General features: G+C 50.3%; 1 protein-coding gene across 1 annotated transcript in view; it reads left to right on the forward strand.

Annotated features, from left to right (window-relative positions):
* LOC140386568 (nectin-1-like) overlaps nucleotides 1–17,304 on the forward strand; it is a 52,075-nt gene that overhangs the window by 6,931 nt on the left and 27,840 nt on the right. The window contains exons 2-5 of the mRNA XM_072468998.1: nucleotides 8,194–8,547; nucleotides 9,832–10,125; nucleotides 11,167–11,269; nucleotides 17,127–17,266. Of these exons, the coding sequence (XP_072325099.1) occupies nucleotides 8,194–8,547; nucleotides 9,832–10,125; nucleotides 11,167–11,269; nucleotides 17,127–17,266 (891 nt within the window). The remainder of the gene's footprint in view (nucleotides 1–8,193; nucleotides 8,548–9,831; nucleotides 10,126–11,166; nucleotides 11,270–17,126; nucleotides 17,267–17,304) is intronic.

Below are 17,304 nucleotides of genomic sequence, written 5' to 3' on the forward strand. Positions count from 1 at the left end.
GCCCAACAGGCTGAGGAGGAAGAGGTGAGGCACCATGTGAGTCCTCACATGTACTGGCAGCGCCTGTCATTCGAGGACCTGCCAGACCCGGCATGCATTGAAGAGTCCGGCTGAGCAGGGAGACAGTGCGCCATTACTGCCAGATGATGGCGCACCTGGCACTGCAGGGGAGTGGGGGAGGATGCCCGCTCCCGCTGGCTGTCAAGGTGATGGTTGGCCTGATGTTCTGTGCCACAGGGTCCTTCCAGGTGCCGAGTTGGGACCTGTCCACTTCACAGGTATATCCACGCCATCACGGGGGCTCTGTATGCCCGGACGGCTCAATACATCCATTTCAATGTGGACCGAACCCACCAGGATGCCTGGGTAGCGGGATTCCCTGGGTCCAGGGAGTGATCAACGGGATGGATGTCCCCCTATGAGCACCCGCAGATAACAGGCCACTCTACACAAACCGAAAGGGGTTCCACATTCATGACCACAGTTGATGTTAATAAATTGTTTATAGCTTTAGCTACAGGAGTTCTTGTATTATAAATCAGGCCATCTAACAAGAACATTACACATTCAATGAACTTGCAGCTGATAAGAACATAAGAACTAGGAGCAGGAGTAGTGTTAATAAATTGTTCATAGCTTGAGCTACAGGAGTTCTTGTATATAAATCAGGCCATCCGACAAAAACATTACACACTCAATGAACTTGCAGCTGATAAGAACATAAGAACTAGGGGCAGGAATCGGCCATCTGGCCCTTCGAGCATCCTCCGCCATTCAATGAGATCATGGCTCTTCTTTTGTGGACTCAGCTCCACTTTCTGGCACAAACACCATAACCCTTTATTCTTCAAAGAACTATCTATCTTTATCTTGAAAACATTTAATGAAGGAGCCTCAACTGCTTCACTGGGCAAGGAATTCCAGAGATTCAAACCCTTTGGGTTGTGACCATCAGCTGTACATCATACACGTCTGCACCCGATACCCAGGCAGTGTGCACGACTCATTCATCCTGGCACACGCGATGATTCCTGACATGTTTGAGACACTCTCCCTGCTGGGGAGCTTGGCTCCTGGGCAACAGGGGTGACCCACTGCAGCCGTGGCTGACGGCACCTATCCGGAGGCCACAGAGTGACGTGGCGACCCCCTTCATCGACGCCCATACAGCGACCAGGAGTGTGATCGAGCGGTGCTTTGGCCTCGTGAAGATGCAGTTCAGGTGGCTGGACCGCTCTGGAGGGGTCCCCTAGTATGATGCTAGGAGGGTTACCCGCATCATGATAGCTTGCGACATCCTCCACAAAACTGCACAGCAGCGGGGTCTGACGAGGCAGAACATGGAGCCCAAGCAGGCACGGGAGTCCACAGACGTGTGCGCCAGGGCCAACGCGCACAGGATGCTCCGCTCACCTCCAGGTTCACTTCTAGAGGGGGGGACTGGCCAGGGGCACGGACACCACTTCCCACCCCCACCACTCCCTTGGCACCGCCCCCCCCCCCCCCCCCCACACACACACACACACACACATCAGCAACATACCTGCCGCACTACGGGCGTGTTGGTCCTTGGTTGACAGTAACAGCTGGTCCAGGAGATGAAGAATAATGACAACCCACTCTGTGACGAGCTCCGGTGCTCCTCATTTTATGACAACGTCTGACTCCTGCCCACCATAGCACTTTCCAGCGTCCACCTGGGTGATTCCTGCATGCAAGCTGGCCATTCCATCACTCGGTGCCATTGAATCCCTGCGGTGACAGTGGTGGGGATGCTCGGGTGAGTGAGGTTCGGAAGCGGGGTGAGGGTGAGGAGCCCAGGCCACCCACAACGTCCACCCATTTCCCCCTCCCCTGTGCGACCCCACTCTGACCAGCCCAGACCAACTCACCCCTGACACCCATCTGACAGAGCACCGAGGCAGGTTGCAATAGTGGTAACAGTTGTTTAATGTGACAACATATGTACAGATTTGTGCCCTAGACACTCTAACTGAACTGTGGCCTGCACCCGGCCAACTTAACTGGTGTCCATCTTTCTGGCCTTAGGGCCCTAATGCTATGTCTAGGTGGATCCCCAGACAGTACAGCAGGAGTGGAGGCAGGCTGCTGTGATTCACACCCTGTTACTTGGGTCCCTGTTGGTGAGCGTCTGTTGCGGTGACCAGGCCTGGATGGGTCCTGCAGCTGCTCGGGTGTCCCAGTTGGCATGCTGCTGCCCTATTTGGCCCATTGCCCAACAGATACGCCAGGGGCAGGAGGGAGGAGTCCGAAGTGCTGTGGTGTTCCTACACCTCCCCTGCAGGAGTCACCGGCACAGGCCCCATCGTCTCCGTTTCTGTTGGGGTGCCCGATGGCCCCCAGGCTACTCCAAGGGATGGGGGTATGAGTGGAGGTATCCCCTGAGGCTTTCCCATCACCTGCCGCTGCCAGTCCTGGTGGCCCGCTCTGATTTTGACCAAGGTTTGCACGCTCCCGGCTATGAAGCACAGGAAGCGGACTATGACCATCTGGGACTGCACCACATAACCCATTGACTGTGCCACCACCTTCTGGGTCTGTGTCACATCAGACAGTGACTGCGCCATCTTCCTCAGACACCGACCACCTACCTCTGTGTCTGTGCCACGTTGGCTAGCACCTGGGCAGTGCTGCCAACGTTCCCAGCCATGGCCCTCTGTGCTCAGGCCACACTCAGGAGCGCTGTTACAATGCTATCGCTCTGGCAGATGGGTGCCTGTGAGCTGTTGGAGACAGCTGTGACAGAAAGTCAGTGTCATCCCCGGAGTCGAGCTCCGGGATGTCCTGGGTCTCAGGCAGAGGTTGCCATCCGAGCTGCTTTTCTCGTCTGTGCTTGGCTCACAGTGGGGGTGGGGGGGACTCCGGCTGTGGCAGTGACTCGGGCGGGGGACGCCAGATGGAACCCGCCCCGTTTCCAGCATCTCCTACAAGACAAGACGCTTGATTGGAGTGCGGGGTGGTGGGGTGAGGGTGATGTGGGGGGGGGGGGGGGTTGACACATGTGTCTTGGGGAACCGCAAGTCAGCGGGGTCTCACTTCCTCGCCCGCAACCGAACTCCATCTCAGCGACCTGCCTTTCCTCCAGGCCACCGACCACCACCAGGTCCCTCTGCTCTGCCACGGTGAGGGGCGCGGGTCCGGTGGTCCCCCTCCTGTCTTTTCCCACTCCCGGCAGTTGGGGAGGGGGGGTGGCTGGGGATGGGACAGAAAACGACAGTGTTAGACAGCCTGACACATGCAGCCCAGGGGGTGGGTAGCTGCTGGCCTCAGTGGCCAGGGCACCCGGTCAAGGTGGCCGGTATGGCTGCCGGCATGTGGTGCAGGGTGGGGATTCGGTGCCCTCCGGGTTGGAGGGTGGGGTTACAGGTGTGTGGGGTGGGGTTGGTGCCAGGGGCACAATGCTGCCTACTCACCCTGGCCACCCTGATGAGGCCGTGCAGTCTTTTCCTGCACTGCTGGCTGGTCTTAACGGTTTTGTCCACGACGCTCACCGCTTCTGCCACCTGCACCCAGGCACAATGAATGGTGGTATTGGCAGCCTCCTTCACTGGCCAGGGTACAGGGTTATCCGCCTCTCCTCCATGGCATCCAGGAGGGTCTTGAGCTCTGTGTCCGTGAACCATGGGGCCGCGCATCTTACTGCCATCTTGTTGGCTGGGATGGTGTGTGTGCGGAGTGAAGTGTGGATATGCAGCTGCAGCTTGTCAGCCTCCTGAGTGTCAATTGCGAAACTGCATGGTTTCTCATTGGAATCAATTGTGTTCCATGTGGCACCTGTGCAGCACTGGTTTTACTGTCGTGAAAGTCCACGAATCCTGAGCCGGCTTCAACGCTTAGAGCTCAATTCTCCGTCGTCAGGATTATCCATTTTGTCGGCGTCCAGGGGGCTTCCCGACGGCATGGACCTGCCCCACAATGGGAAACCCCATTGACCAGCTGGCGAAACGGAGAATCCCGCACCAGGGGCTAGATTCTCCGATTCCTGACGTCGGAATGGCATTTGGCGACGGGGCGGAGAATCCCCAATGAGGCCGAAATCGGGAGCAGCGCCGCTTTCGCGGTGCACCGCCCCCTGAAAAGCAGCATACTTGGCGAATACGCTGCACACCATATCCGCGGCCTCAGACAATTGGCTGAGGCCTGCCCCGCAATGCTCCGTCCCCGACGGCGTGGGTCTCTCTTGGTCCTGTTTTGTTATGCTCTCGAAGTAGCATAAGCTGCTTCCTTGATGTGCACTCTGACAAAGGAAGGTTCAGACTTGGAGATAGCTTTAACACGTTTATTAAACTATTAACAATTCTCCTACTTGGATTCGATGCTACTGTTAATCCTGCTATAGCTACTCAGGCTGACGAACCAGTCTGCTACAATCCACGTGGTGGGAGTGATGTTCAATCAACCCTGTGTCTGTACTCACTGAGAGTCTCCACTGGAAAGAGGAAGATCATGTGTGCAGTATCCTTATGTATGGGTTGGTGTAATGCCCCTCTGTGGTAGTGTCACCTCTGTGTATATTGTGAATGCCCATTGGTCGTGTCCTATCTCACTGACCTCTTGGTTGACTTTCTATGTGTCATGTCTCTGGTGTTCCCTCTAGTGTCTAGCTAGGTGTAGTGTATGTACATTAACCCTTTGTGTACTTACAGTGATGTATATCACCAAATCCCCCCTTTTTTCGTGTTACATATTTTCTGTACAGTGTTAAAGAAAATTGAACAAACTAGGTAGATGAGTGAAACTTTGTACAAGTTATGATAAGAGTGATCATTAAACTTGTGTCACTCCCTCTGTGGAGTCTTGCAGCATTCCTTGTGTGGAATCGTGCATTGGTCTCTCTGTGGAAACTGTCATCACTTTGTGTTCATGCAAGGACTGCGCTCTGGAGTCTTGCGTTGCTTCTATCGTGGAGTCTGTCCACGAGCTCTCTGTGGAGGCTTGTGTCACTCGAGTCACTTCTTGTTCATGCAAGGACTGCGCTGTGGAGTCTTGGACCCTTCATGGTGCGTGGACCCCTCTCTGTGTGGAGTCGGGGACTTTTTGCGGTGCATGGACCACTCTCTGTGTGGCAGCAGGCTGCTCTCTGTGGGCTTGTACAGCTCTCTGTCTCTTGGCGTCAGGCCGCAGCATAATCCTGCACACACGAGTCGGGATGCCATATATGCTGGGCTGAAGATTCCCCAAACCGAAGAACCCGTTGTCGGGTTCGTCAATGTGCAACACATCTAGTTGCGGTTCGGATTTGGTACTGGGGTAGCCACCCAAGGTGATATGTTCGTCTGAGTCATTGTCTTCTAGGACCATATCATCATGTTTTGTGTCGGAGCTGGCATTGGGCTTGCGATGTCCAAGGAAGAATTCAAGGTCTGAGTCATAGTCTTCAAGGACTGTACCATCTCTTTGGGCGGTGCTTACTGCTTGTTGCAGGGTTCTGCGGAGGTTACTTTCAGTGACTGGTCGAATTTCAGGCATTGTGCTGTCGTTCCAGGTGAAAGAATCGGGTTTTACGGCTTTACATTTTTTTCCGTGTTTTGGGACATTTCCCCTTTATGTGGGTGTGGTCCTGGGCCTCTGACATCACGACACATGTGACGGAGTGCGTAGGAAGCGATTGCGCATGGGCAGATCGCTGTTCCTTTACTTCGGGTCTTTATCGCAACTGAGCATGTGCTGCTTCTCACGCGTGCGCAAATGGAGCTTCCTTTCTGTGCGCTCTTCGCGCAACTGCGCATGTGCAGCACCTTTTCCAAGATGGCTGCAATTCAAAACTGCCGTTCATTGCTGCAAGCCTACCTCGAGGTGAGTTTTGGCACCTCTTTTACCTTTTCTTCGTGTATGTTCCGCGCAGAATTCTTGGAATTTGTCCAGGACTGCCTGGAAGTCGCTCTTGTTTTGCCCCTTTGAGTATTTGAAGGTCTGGAAGATTTCAGCTGCTTCTGGACCCACAATGGTAAGTAGAAGCTTTATTTTCTCTGCATCCACCAAGCCATCTAAGTTGGACGCTACCAGGTAGATCTCAACTCTCTGCCTGAACCAACGGCAGTTTTCACTGAGATTGCCTTGGTACCTGAGCTGCTGTGGAACTGGAATCTCGATCATCTTGCCTGAGTGTTGTTGCTGGTTGTCACTGTTTGCTGAGTTTTAACTATATGGATTTAACAGTTCACTCCTGGAACCATGTTTTGTTATGCTCTTGACGTAGCATAAGCTGCTTCCTTGATGTGCACTCTGACAAAGGAAGGTTCAAACTTGGAGATAGCTTTAACACGTTTATTAAACTATTAACAATTCTCCTACTTGGATGCTACTATAGCTACTATAGCTACTCAGGCTGATGAACCAGTCTGCTACAATCCATGTGGTGGGAGTGATGTTCAGTCAACCCTGTATCTGTACTCACTGAGAGTCTCCACTGGAAAGAGGAAGATCATGTGTGCAGTGTCCTTATATATGGGTTAGCGTAATGCCCCCCTGTGGTTGTGTCACCTCTGTGTGTATCGTGAATGCCCATTGGTCGTGTCCTATCTTACTGACCTATTGGTTGACTGCCTGTGTGTCATGTCTCTGGTGTTCCCTCTAGTGTCTAGCTAGGTGTAGTGTATGTGCGTTAACCCTTTGTGTACTTACAGTGATGTATATCACTACAGGTCCCACCGATCGGGAACTCAGCGTGGTGGCTGCGGACTCAGTCCAGCACCTCCTCAGTTGGGGGACGGCCGATCCACGGGTGGGAGGGACATATTCGGGGTTGGGGACACTGTGGGTGGGCGATCCAGGGCCCGCGCGAGGGGTCCAAAGGGGGGATACCATTTTTGCAGGCCGGGTCCGCAAGCAACATCCGCCATGACGCACGGCGCGGCCGTTGCCGGCTGCCGCTGTGCGCATGCGCATCCACGGGCCCAGCAATTCTCCAGGCCGTATGGACAGCTTGAGCTGGGAGCTCTACAGTGCCATACTGCTGCCCCCCTCCCCCCCCCCCCCCCCCACCCTGAACATGGGGCTGAATTCTCCGAGCTCCCTTGCCGAATTCGCGATAGCGTGGCGGCATTTATGCCGAAATCTGGTCGGACAGGCCATTGACAGAGGTCCCCCCGCCCCCCGACTCCCGACCGGAAGTGCAGGGTCCCGTATCCGCAGCCAGAGCTGCGAGGAGCACTCCGGGGGCCCTGCTGGCCTCCTGTAGGTGGGAGAGTCACTCAGGACTTTCTTCAGGAAGGTCCAGAGTGATTCGCCAGCGTGGGTCATAGCCCCATTATTGGAGAATCCCGCCCAGGGACTCGGTGGCTGTTTTGCGCCACCATTTTCACGCCGGCATGGGGACGTAGTCTCCAAATGGAGAATCCAGCCCCAGTCCGGCGGGACGGAGAAACCCGCTGAAGGGTCTCAGAAATGGTGAATCCTGCCCACATTTGCTTATTTTGCTTCAGCACTGCATTGTAAACCAGAATCCTAAAATTAATGCGGTGGGAGTTCATTTCAGTCACAGTTGTGCCTTTCATTTTCTCAATGAGGATGTTTGAAATGGAGTTACTGTTGTAATGTGGGAATCACGGAACTGCATTTCCCACACTCCTGCTGCTTCCCCACATCCCTGCAGTGAAATACGCCAGACGATTCCAGCAACTGACTTACTGCTAGAATTCAGAACTGGAACAAGGGAACAACATTCACTATTGAGATCATTATCTCATAACGGCCCTATGTTGCAGCTTTATGTTTGGGTAGACTTTCAGACTGTTGTTTCCACCACAAGTATAAAACTAATGCACCGTAGATGATTCAGGTGGCTGTTTCAGGAAGAATCCACAGTTTGTAACATCTGACTAGGTAATTAAGCAATGTCAGACACGATTTGGCACAGCAGTGGGATCAGTTTGTATCAGTGGATCCAACAGCAGCTGTCACTCGTTCAGTTTCATCCAGGGTCTACAACTCGTCAAGTTCTGGCCAGCAGTTACCTTCACACATCAGTTCCCCTATTCCACCACCCGTTTTAACTTGAAAAGGTTTAATGCCGTTATTGGAGTTTGGATAATTCCATACAGCAGCTCTTTCTAAAATGCTGAAATATATCAGTTTCGGATTTGACCATTTTATGAAGAGTTTGATTCCGATTGAGAGTAAATCTGCTCCCAGTGTGTTTCCTAATGGTGCCAATATTGTTGTTCCTTGCAGTTCCAGCCAGTAATAACGCTCCAGACCGGACCCTCACTGCTCTTGTTGGGACTGAGGTGTTGCTGCCGTGCGAGGCAACAACACCCAACACAACATCCAACACAGCACTGGTGCAACTTTCCTGGAAGAAGGGCACTGAAGAGAAAACCTTCGCTATTTACAACCCGAAGTTGGGAATGAACGTCTCAGACAAACGCTATTCCAGCCGAATAATTCTCAGAAATAATAATAATCTCCAGGACGGATCAATTCTGTTAAAGGCTTTGGAATTGCAGGATGAGGGAATGTATACATGTGAGGTTAATATATTCCCGTACGGAATACAAACTTACACCATGAATTTAACCATTGTAGGTATGTATTCTCCCCGGGACATTGTCCCTGTGAAGATGTATCTGTGGGGATAACTAATAATAATCATGCGGTGAAGGCGATGATGATGATGGGGGCTGATGGTTGTGAGCGTTACATCCAAACGATTAATGTCGGTCTTCTCCTCTCGTTGATAGCCGCAGCTGATATGATAACCGACCGCTATTCTGAGCAATTGATCTCCATCAATTCCTCTCTTAACAGGCACGGGCATGCGGCGAGAGAAATATCAAGTGTTGGAGAGCATTGGGAACCATCTCGACATTCCATATCAGATCCCAAATTATCCAAAAGCACCATCACCAATACCATGCTGGGTTACAGAATCAACACCTTCCCCTCTCCAGTATTCTTCACCCTTATGGTTCTTCAATACAGTCGGTCATTAGCTGTGCTTCACTAATCCACTTTCATCATGTCGTCATAAAACCGCAGAAATCCTATAGTCCAGTCCATTCGGACCATCGAATCTGCACTGACCCACCGAAAGAACACTCTACCTAGGCCCCAACCCCCGCCCTATTCCCGTAACCCCACCTAACTTGCACATCTTTTGGACATTTTGGGGCAATTTATCACAGCCAATTCACCTTACCTGCACATCTTTAGACTGTGGGAGGAAGCCGGAGCACCCGGAGGAAACCCACGCACACTGGGAGGACGTGCAGACTCCACGCAGACAGTGACCCAAGCAGGGAATTGAACCCAGGTCCCTGGTGCTGTAAAGCAACAGTCACAACCACTGTCCTGTCCCAGGTTGCCTAAAGTCTATATATGGGGTTAGGATGGTTAGACCGTCCAGATGTCCCTGACACAACCACATTTCTATCCACCTCTACAACCTGTCTCTCAAGCTGCAATTCTGATCACTTCCATTGGTCCTCGCCCTCACGCACCTCCCTCCCCTCAACACACACATCATCAGGCCCATTTGATGAAGAGGTTTGACTTTTTGCATCATATGTCATGCCCAAGTAAAATATGGACCTGACTGCGGGTAAAAAAGCATTTTTAAATTGAAAACCATTCCGTTGCTTATTATATCCCTGCCCATACCCCCTCCTCTCTCCCTCGCCTCTGCCTATGTCCTCAATTTCCCACTTTGGTTCTCTCTTCTATAACATCAGCCATCCCCCGGTTAAACAATTCGACGAGGTCACCACAATGTTCACAGGACCCATTTCCTGCCTCTGTTCTAGGTTAATCACGAAATATCGACATGTTTGAAACAGGCGTTGAATCTATTTCTTATTCATCTCCCCCAAGTCAGTCCCAGGAACAGAGCGACGAAGGTTCCAGCACAAGCCGGTCTTTCAGAAGTGCCTGTGGCGAATTGTACTTCAGCTGATGGGAATCCGGCGGCCAAGATCAGGTGGATTTCCAATCTTCATGGAAACTGGACAACAGCCCAAAGTGAAAACAACAATGGGACAAAGACTGTCACCAGCCTGTACAAGGTGGCACCCACCCATTCCGCTGATGGTCAAACGGTGACTTGTGTTATCTCCCACCCAGCATCAAACAGCACCGAGCGTTGCACTGTGGAATTATCCATCCTCTGTAAGTTCCCATTCAATGTGCTTTATAATTCACCAACAAAGTAGCTACTCCTCGACTGGGGAGGTTTTAAACTTGCCTCTGAATGAGTGGACATTTTCTGGGTAGTTGTGATTGCAGGAGTTGAAGATGATCCGTTTTGTTTGATTTCAGCCCCCCCGCCCACCCGCTCTCCTCCCCCGCCGTCCAGTTGTGAACTCCAACCGAATGCATTAAATAAGCCAAAAAGGAATATATTCTTCCGGAGGTTAGATGTAAGAAGCTTTGCATCGTCTAAAACTAAATCACTTGTTCGCAGAAATTCAAGGTTATTTGAATTTTGGGTTAGATTCTTTGGGCCGTTTTATTTAGTTAATATTGCTATTTCAATACAGCGGGTTCTTGTAGTGCAAAATGGGCTTTATGGCATAAGACTTTATTTATCAGAACAAGTTTTTGAACAATAATTTAAGGTATGTGGGTGTCACTGGCTAGGCCTACATTTATTGCCCAATCCTAATCGCCCCTTGAGAAGTTGGTGGTGAGCTGCCGCCTTGAACTGCTGCAGTTCCTGTGGTGTAGGTACATCTACAGTGCTGTTGGGAAGGAAGTTCCAGGATTGTGACCCAGTGTCTGTGAAGGAGTGGTGATATATTTCCAAGTCAGGGTAGCGAGTGGCTTGGAGGGGAACCTCCAGGTGGTGGTATTACCAGGTATCTGCTGCCCGTCCTTCTAGGTGATAGTCATCGGGTGTTTGGAAGGTGCAATCTAAGGATCATTCGTTAGATAGTACACATTGCTCCCACTATGCGCTAGTGGCAGAGGGGATGAATGTTTGTGGATATCAGAATTTCCAGGGGACAAGTTAAACTGTGGTGGTTTCCTTTGTTCTACATACACTCGTGGTTCATCCAACATTTAAAAAAAGAATCTCTGTATCCAATACTCTTGCGTCTCATGGTTGAGTAATTGTTTCTTGCCATGGTAGGCACTGTATTAATGTGCAGAATTGAATTCTCTTCAATTCTGGAGGCACTGACCACATGAACACTGTTTCCTCTGTAGATCCACCACTAGTGACCATAGCACGTTCTGATTGGAACGGGGGTTTTAGCCTCACATGTGACGTGAAAGCCAATCCTCCAGCAACAAACTACAGTTGGCAATGGTAAATATATGCTTAATTTATTAATAATTTCATAGTGTATATTTTGAAATCTGTAAAGATAATGAATGGCTCAGACGCATTCACAGCGGTTGTGATCTGCATATCAAACAGGTAAAATAGAACAATTCATACAATATTCATCTTCATGTCGGTTTTCAGGGCGTCATTTGTGAATATGTCAGACACACAAGGGTATTTGAGATGAATCTTCGCTGACTGATGCTGGATGTATTTCTCCATGTTGCTTAGAAAATACAAGTAGAGAATCTCGAAGCCGTTGTCAGGAGGATATAGATTGGCAGGGCAGAAAGAGGTCATTTCCTAAACTCACCATCATCAGATTGCATATTAACATGCAGAAACATCAACTGAATTTGAATATAAAACAAACACAATTCAAATGTTCTGCTTAACTACTTGGATTTCTGAAAAAAAAACAATAAATCAAAACGACCACTTTCAGCCCAACAGAATGAATCAGCTGCAAAATACAACAAAACCAAAAAAAACATTTGTACCTCGAGGGTTGATTTCCCTTAGTCAGTTAGTGACTTGGTGAGCAGAGTTCTGGTTGGTTACTGGCACAATGCAATCACCTCCACATCCCCCACCCAACCACAGGGTCATCTATCATTTTTCCTTTAGTTTTGCTTTCACTAGGCTTGAGATTTGTTTTCCTGTTCACACGTTCTATCTTATCTTCATGATAAGTGGGGAGATGGTGGCATAATGGTATTGTCACTGCACGAGTCAACCAGAGACCAGAGTAATGTTCTGGGGATCCAGGTTTAAATCCCTCCACTGCAGATGGTGAAATTTGAATTCAATAAAAATCATGGAATTACCATGAAACCACTTTCAAATGTCGTAAAAACCCATGGGGTTCACTAATGTCCTCTCGGGAAGGAAATCTGCCGTTCTTACCGGTCCGGCCTATATATGACTCCAGACCCACAGCAATGTTGTTGACTCTTAACTGCACACTCGGGCAATTAGGGATGGGCAATAAATGCTGGAACAGCCTGCGATACCAGTGTCCCATGAATGAATAGTTTTTTAAAATGCCACAATGAGCACTATCCTCAATACTACCAGTAATACTCACTTTTTCTTGTGTCCATAACATCTTTCATTACCTCTGAGCTTTCCCTGTTCTACTCCACCTTCTCCGCATCCTTCTCGTACTATAAATTCCAGAACATTTCTGCCCCTCTTTAGCTCTGAGGAGGAGTCAAATGGACTCAAAACATTAACCCTGTTTCTTTCTCCACCAATGCTGCCAGACCTGCTGAGTTTATCTCGCACTCTCTCTGTTTTTATATGCCTGGTCACTAGAGCCAACATTCAGAATAAATCTGCTCTGTGGGACAAAGCAGCACGGATGGAGACATAGAAGATATTTTAAGTGTAATCTTAGCACACAGGCAATAATAATAAATGAGATGATGGAGGAAACGGATGTCTTTTTTTTTAGAAAACATTTTATTGAAGCATTTCTAACTTTAACATTGAAACATTGTAAACAACAGAGCGGTCTGACACACGCAACAACATCGCAATAACATACCCAACTCCCCCCTGCCCCCCCCCCACCCTACCTCCTGACTGCCCGTATGTTAGATTCCCTATCCTTATTCTACAACGTCATGCCTCCCTTTACCTCCCCCCCACCCCCACCCCCCTTTCTGCTGACGGCCAATTTTCCTTTAAGAAGTCGATGAACGGCTGTCACCTCCGAACGAACCCCTGAATTGAACCTTTTAAGGCAAACTTAATCTTCTCCAGCCTGAGAAACCCTGCCATGTCGCTGACCCCACCCTGCCATGTCGCTGACCCCACCCTGCCATGTCGCTGACCCCACCCTGCCATGTCACTGACCCACACCCCTGATTTTGGAGGCTCCGAGTCCCTCCATCCCAGCAAAGCCCATCTCCGGGCCACCAGGGAGGCAAAGGCCAAAACGTCGGCCTTTCTCCCCCGCCTTGGCTCCCGGATCCTCCGACACCCCAAATATTGCCACCGCTGGACTCGGAGTCACCCTCCCTTCCAGGACCTCTGACATGACATCTGAGAATCTCTCGCAAAATCCCCTCTGCTTCGGACACGCCCAAAACATGTGTACGTGATTCGCCAGCTTTCCCCACACCGCCCACACCTGTCCTCCACCTCCTCAAACAACCTACTCACCTGGGCCACAGTCATATGATCCCTATGGACCATCTAGAACTGGATCAGGCTAAGCCTGGCACACAATGAGGATGAATTGACTCTCCACAAGGCCTTTTCCCATATTCCGACTTACAACTCCCCTCCCAACTCTTCCTCCCACTTCCTCTTCACCTCCCCAATTGGGACCCCTTCCCACTCCATCAATTCCCTATCTATTTCCGAGACCCTCCCCTCCCCAACCCCTGTTTTTGACATCATCTTAACCTGCAGTCCCCTTAGAGGGAGGCGAGGGAAGCTTGCAACCTGCCTCCGGACAAAGTCCCGTACCTGTAGGTACCGAAATCCGTTCCAACCCGGCAACTCCAACTCCTCCTCTAATCTCTCCAGGCTCGCAAAACCCTCTACAATGAAGCGATCACCAAATCTCTCAATCCCTGTCCACTGTCACCTCCTAAAGCCCCCATCCAGCCACCCCGGAATACAACGGTGGTTGTCACAGATCGGTGACCACACGATGCCCCCTCCAGTCTCGTGTGCTGCCTCCATTGCCCCCATACCCTCAGGGCTGCCACTACCACTGGGCTTGTGGAGTACCAAGCCGGCAGGAACGGCAGAGGTGCCGATAACAAAGCCTCCAAACTCTTACCCTTACAGGATGCCGCCTCCACTCGGTCCACACCGACCTCTTCCCCGACTACCCACTTCCTAACCATTGATATATTCGTCACCCAGTAATAATTAATAAAATTCAGAAGGGCCAAGCCCCACATCCCATGCCCCCATTCCAAAAGGTCCTTCCTCACCCTTGGGGCCTTGCCAACCCATACAAAACCCGAGATCACTGTGTTCATCTTCCCCTGCGGAGGTCCCCTTTTATTTGCTCAACCGCCCTGCCCAAATTTAATTTATGGAGCTGACTCCAGTCCCTTGCCCCCTGAATCCCCAGGTACCTAAATCTCCTTCCCACCACTTTTATCAGCAACTCCCTCAGTCTCCCCTCCTGCCCCATGCCTGCATCGCGAACACCTCACTCTTACCCATGCTTAATTTGTAGCCCGAGAACCGACCAAATTCCTCCAATATTTCCATAATCCCAGCCATCCCCCCCCCAATGGATCTGTTATGTAAAGGAGCAAGTCGTCCATGTAGAGTGAAGCTCCACCACCCCCCCCCCCACTCTCTCTCTATCCCCCGTTAGATGTTTGATGACCTAAGCGCCATTGCCAAGGGCTCTATAGCCAGGGTAAACAGTAGTGGGGAGAGTGGACACCCCTGTCTTGTCCCTCTGCACAAACTAAAATATTCTGACCAGACTCGGTTGGTCCTTACATTCGCCACCAGTGCCTGTTATAATAGCCGGACCCAGTCAACGAATCCCTGCCTGAACCCAAACCTTCCCAGGATAGCCCACAGGTATTTCCACTCGACCCGATCAAAGGCCTTTTCTGCATCAATGGCTACCACCACCTCGACATCGCGCCCCTCCGCTGGCATCATTATCACATTTAAGAGCCATCTAATGTTGGACGTCAGGTGACGTCCCTTCACAAACCCTGTCTGCTCCTCCCCTATCACCTCTGGGACACAATCCTCTATGCGCATGGCCAAGATCTTTGCCAGCAATTTCAAATCCACATTTAAAAGGGAGATTGGCCTATACGATCCACAGTTCTCTGGATCCTTATCCCACTTCAGAATAAGTGAAATCGATGCCTGCGATAACGTTGGGGGGAGCACTCCCAGCTCCTTGGACTCATCAAAAGCCTTTACCAGGAGTGGCCCCAGCAGTCCAGAAAACACTTTGTAGAACTCGACCAGGTATCCATCAGGTCCCAGAGCCTTACCTGATTGTATCGTCCCCAATCCATCTATAATCTCCCTAAGCCCGATTGGGCCTTCCACCAACTCCTCATCAATCCCCCCCCACCCCCCAGGAATCACTTCATACCCTCCTCCCCGGCTGGAGATTCCGATTTGCATAGTCTACTATAAAATTCCCGAAACACATCATTCACCCCTGCCGGATCCACCACTGTACTGTACTGTTTAGCACAGGGCTAAATCGCTGGCTTTGAAAGCAGACCAAGGCAGGCCAGCAGCACGGTTCAATTCCCGTATCAGCCTCCCTGAACAGGCGCCGGAATGTGGCGACTAGGGGCTTTTCACAGTAACTTCATATAGGGGCTGGTTTAGCTCACTGGGCTAAATCGCTGGCTTTTAAAGCAGACCAAGGCAGGCCAGCAGCACGGTTCAATTCCCGTACCAGCCTCCCCGAACAGGCGCTGGAATGTGGCGACTAGGGGCTTTTCACAGTAACTTCATTGAAGCCTACTCGTGACAATAAGCGATTTTCATTTCATTTCATTACTTTCCCAATTTCTCTCGCCGCTTCCTCAGCTGCTGCGCCAACATCCTGCTGGCGTTTTCCCCATATTCATACACCGCCCCCTTCACCCTCCTCAGCTGCCCCTCCGCCTTACCTGTGGACTGGAGCCCAAATTCCATTTGCAGTCTCTGACGCTCCTTCAAAAGCTCCTCATCCAGAGACTCCGCGCACCTCCTGTCCACCTGTAAAAGTTCGCCTCCCAGCCTGTCAAACTCCGCCCGTTCAGCCTTCTCCTTGTGGGCCCGAATCAAAATGAGTTCCCCCCGATAACCGCCTTCAGTGCCTCCCACACCACGCCTGCCAAAATCTCACCTGTATCATTGATCCTTATGTGTCCCCGAATGGCTTCCCTCACCCGCTCACACACGTCGTCAACATATGTCATTAATATGGACAATCTGTGTCTACAATGCAGCCGTGTGCACAGCGTGCTGAGCAGCCAAGATGAGATAGAGCTGGCTAAGGTGTCCAGCAGGTCAGCTATAAAGATGCCCCGAGTGCAGGGAAATGTCTAATAGACAACCATTACGGTGGTTCGCTGTATGATATTAAGCACCAGAAATCTTTGGACCAATTTTTCCTTTGGGCGATAATGGAAAACATGCAATATAAGATTGGGGTGACCAATCTTATCTTTGTTTCTTGTTCAATGTCACACTCTCCTCAGCAGGGTCGTCGACATACTCTTCCTTATTCTCCCGTTTTCATCATTCCTTCCACAGTCTTCATCTCAATATGATCCACTGCCCTGGTTCTTCTTCTTCCTCTTTTTTCATTTATCCTCCATTTCTCCTTCAATTTTTGCAACATTATCAGCTCTTCATTTCCAATACTCCAAACTCGATTATCTTTCTGGTGCCAACTGTTTTTAGAAACCCTTTTGATTGTTGAACTTCTGCTTTTGACCAAACCCACATTTGTCTTTCTGTCCATTCAGCTGATTCTGAGCACCCACCACCAACTGTTCATTTTAAAAGCTGTTCTTCCCCTCTTAATAATTCTCACATTCGTGGAGTGCAACACTAAACTCTAGTGACTGTACTTGATATGTGATCAGCCTGATGCTGATGCTGTTGGACTTCCAGTGCCTACTCAGAACATTAGTCCTTAACTCATTTATAAAATGTATGTCACTCATGCCCCATTATACACCTGACATCCCTTCACAGTCACGCTAGTGGTAGGTACAATCTGGAGGAGCACATAATGAGCTGGCAGCTCTATGGAGCTCAGAGCTAATATTAGCCAACTGGGTTTGGTCACCAGGGCATTTATTAAATGTGCATGTTTGGCTCTCCCAAGGTTACCCGAAGGAATGGAGACCAATACCAAAACTGTATTCATAAAGGCTGAGACTATATTGATGAACGGAAACTATACCTGTGAAGCTACCAACTCAATCGGGTCAGGAAAAGGCACTTTTCAAATATACTCCATTAAAGGTACCTATTAATGTAATGTGATATAACATGCCAGATTC

The sequence above is a fragment of the Scyliorhinus torazame genome, chromosome 12 (assembly GCF_047496885.1).
Source record: "Scyliorhinus torazame isolate Kashiwa2021f chromosome 12, sScyTor2.1, whole genome shotgun sequence".
Classification (NCBI taxonomy): Eukaryota; Metazoa; Chordata; class Chondrichthyes; order Carcharhiniformes; family Scyliorhinidae; genus Scyliorhinus; species Scyliorhinus torazame.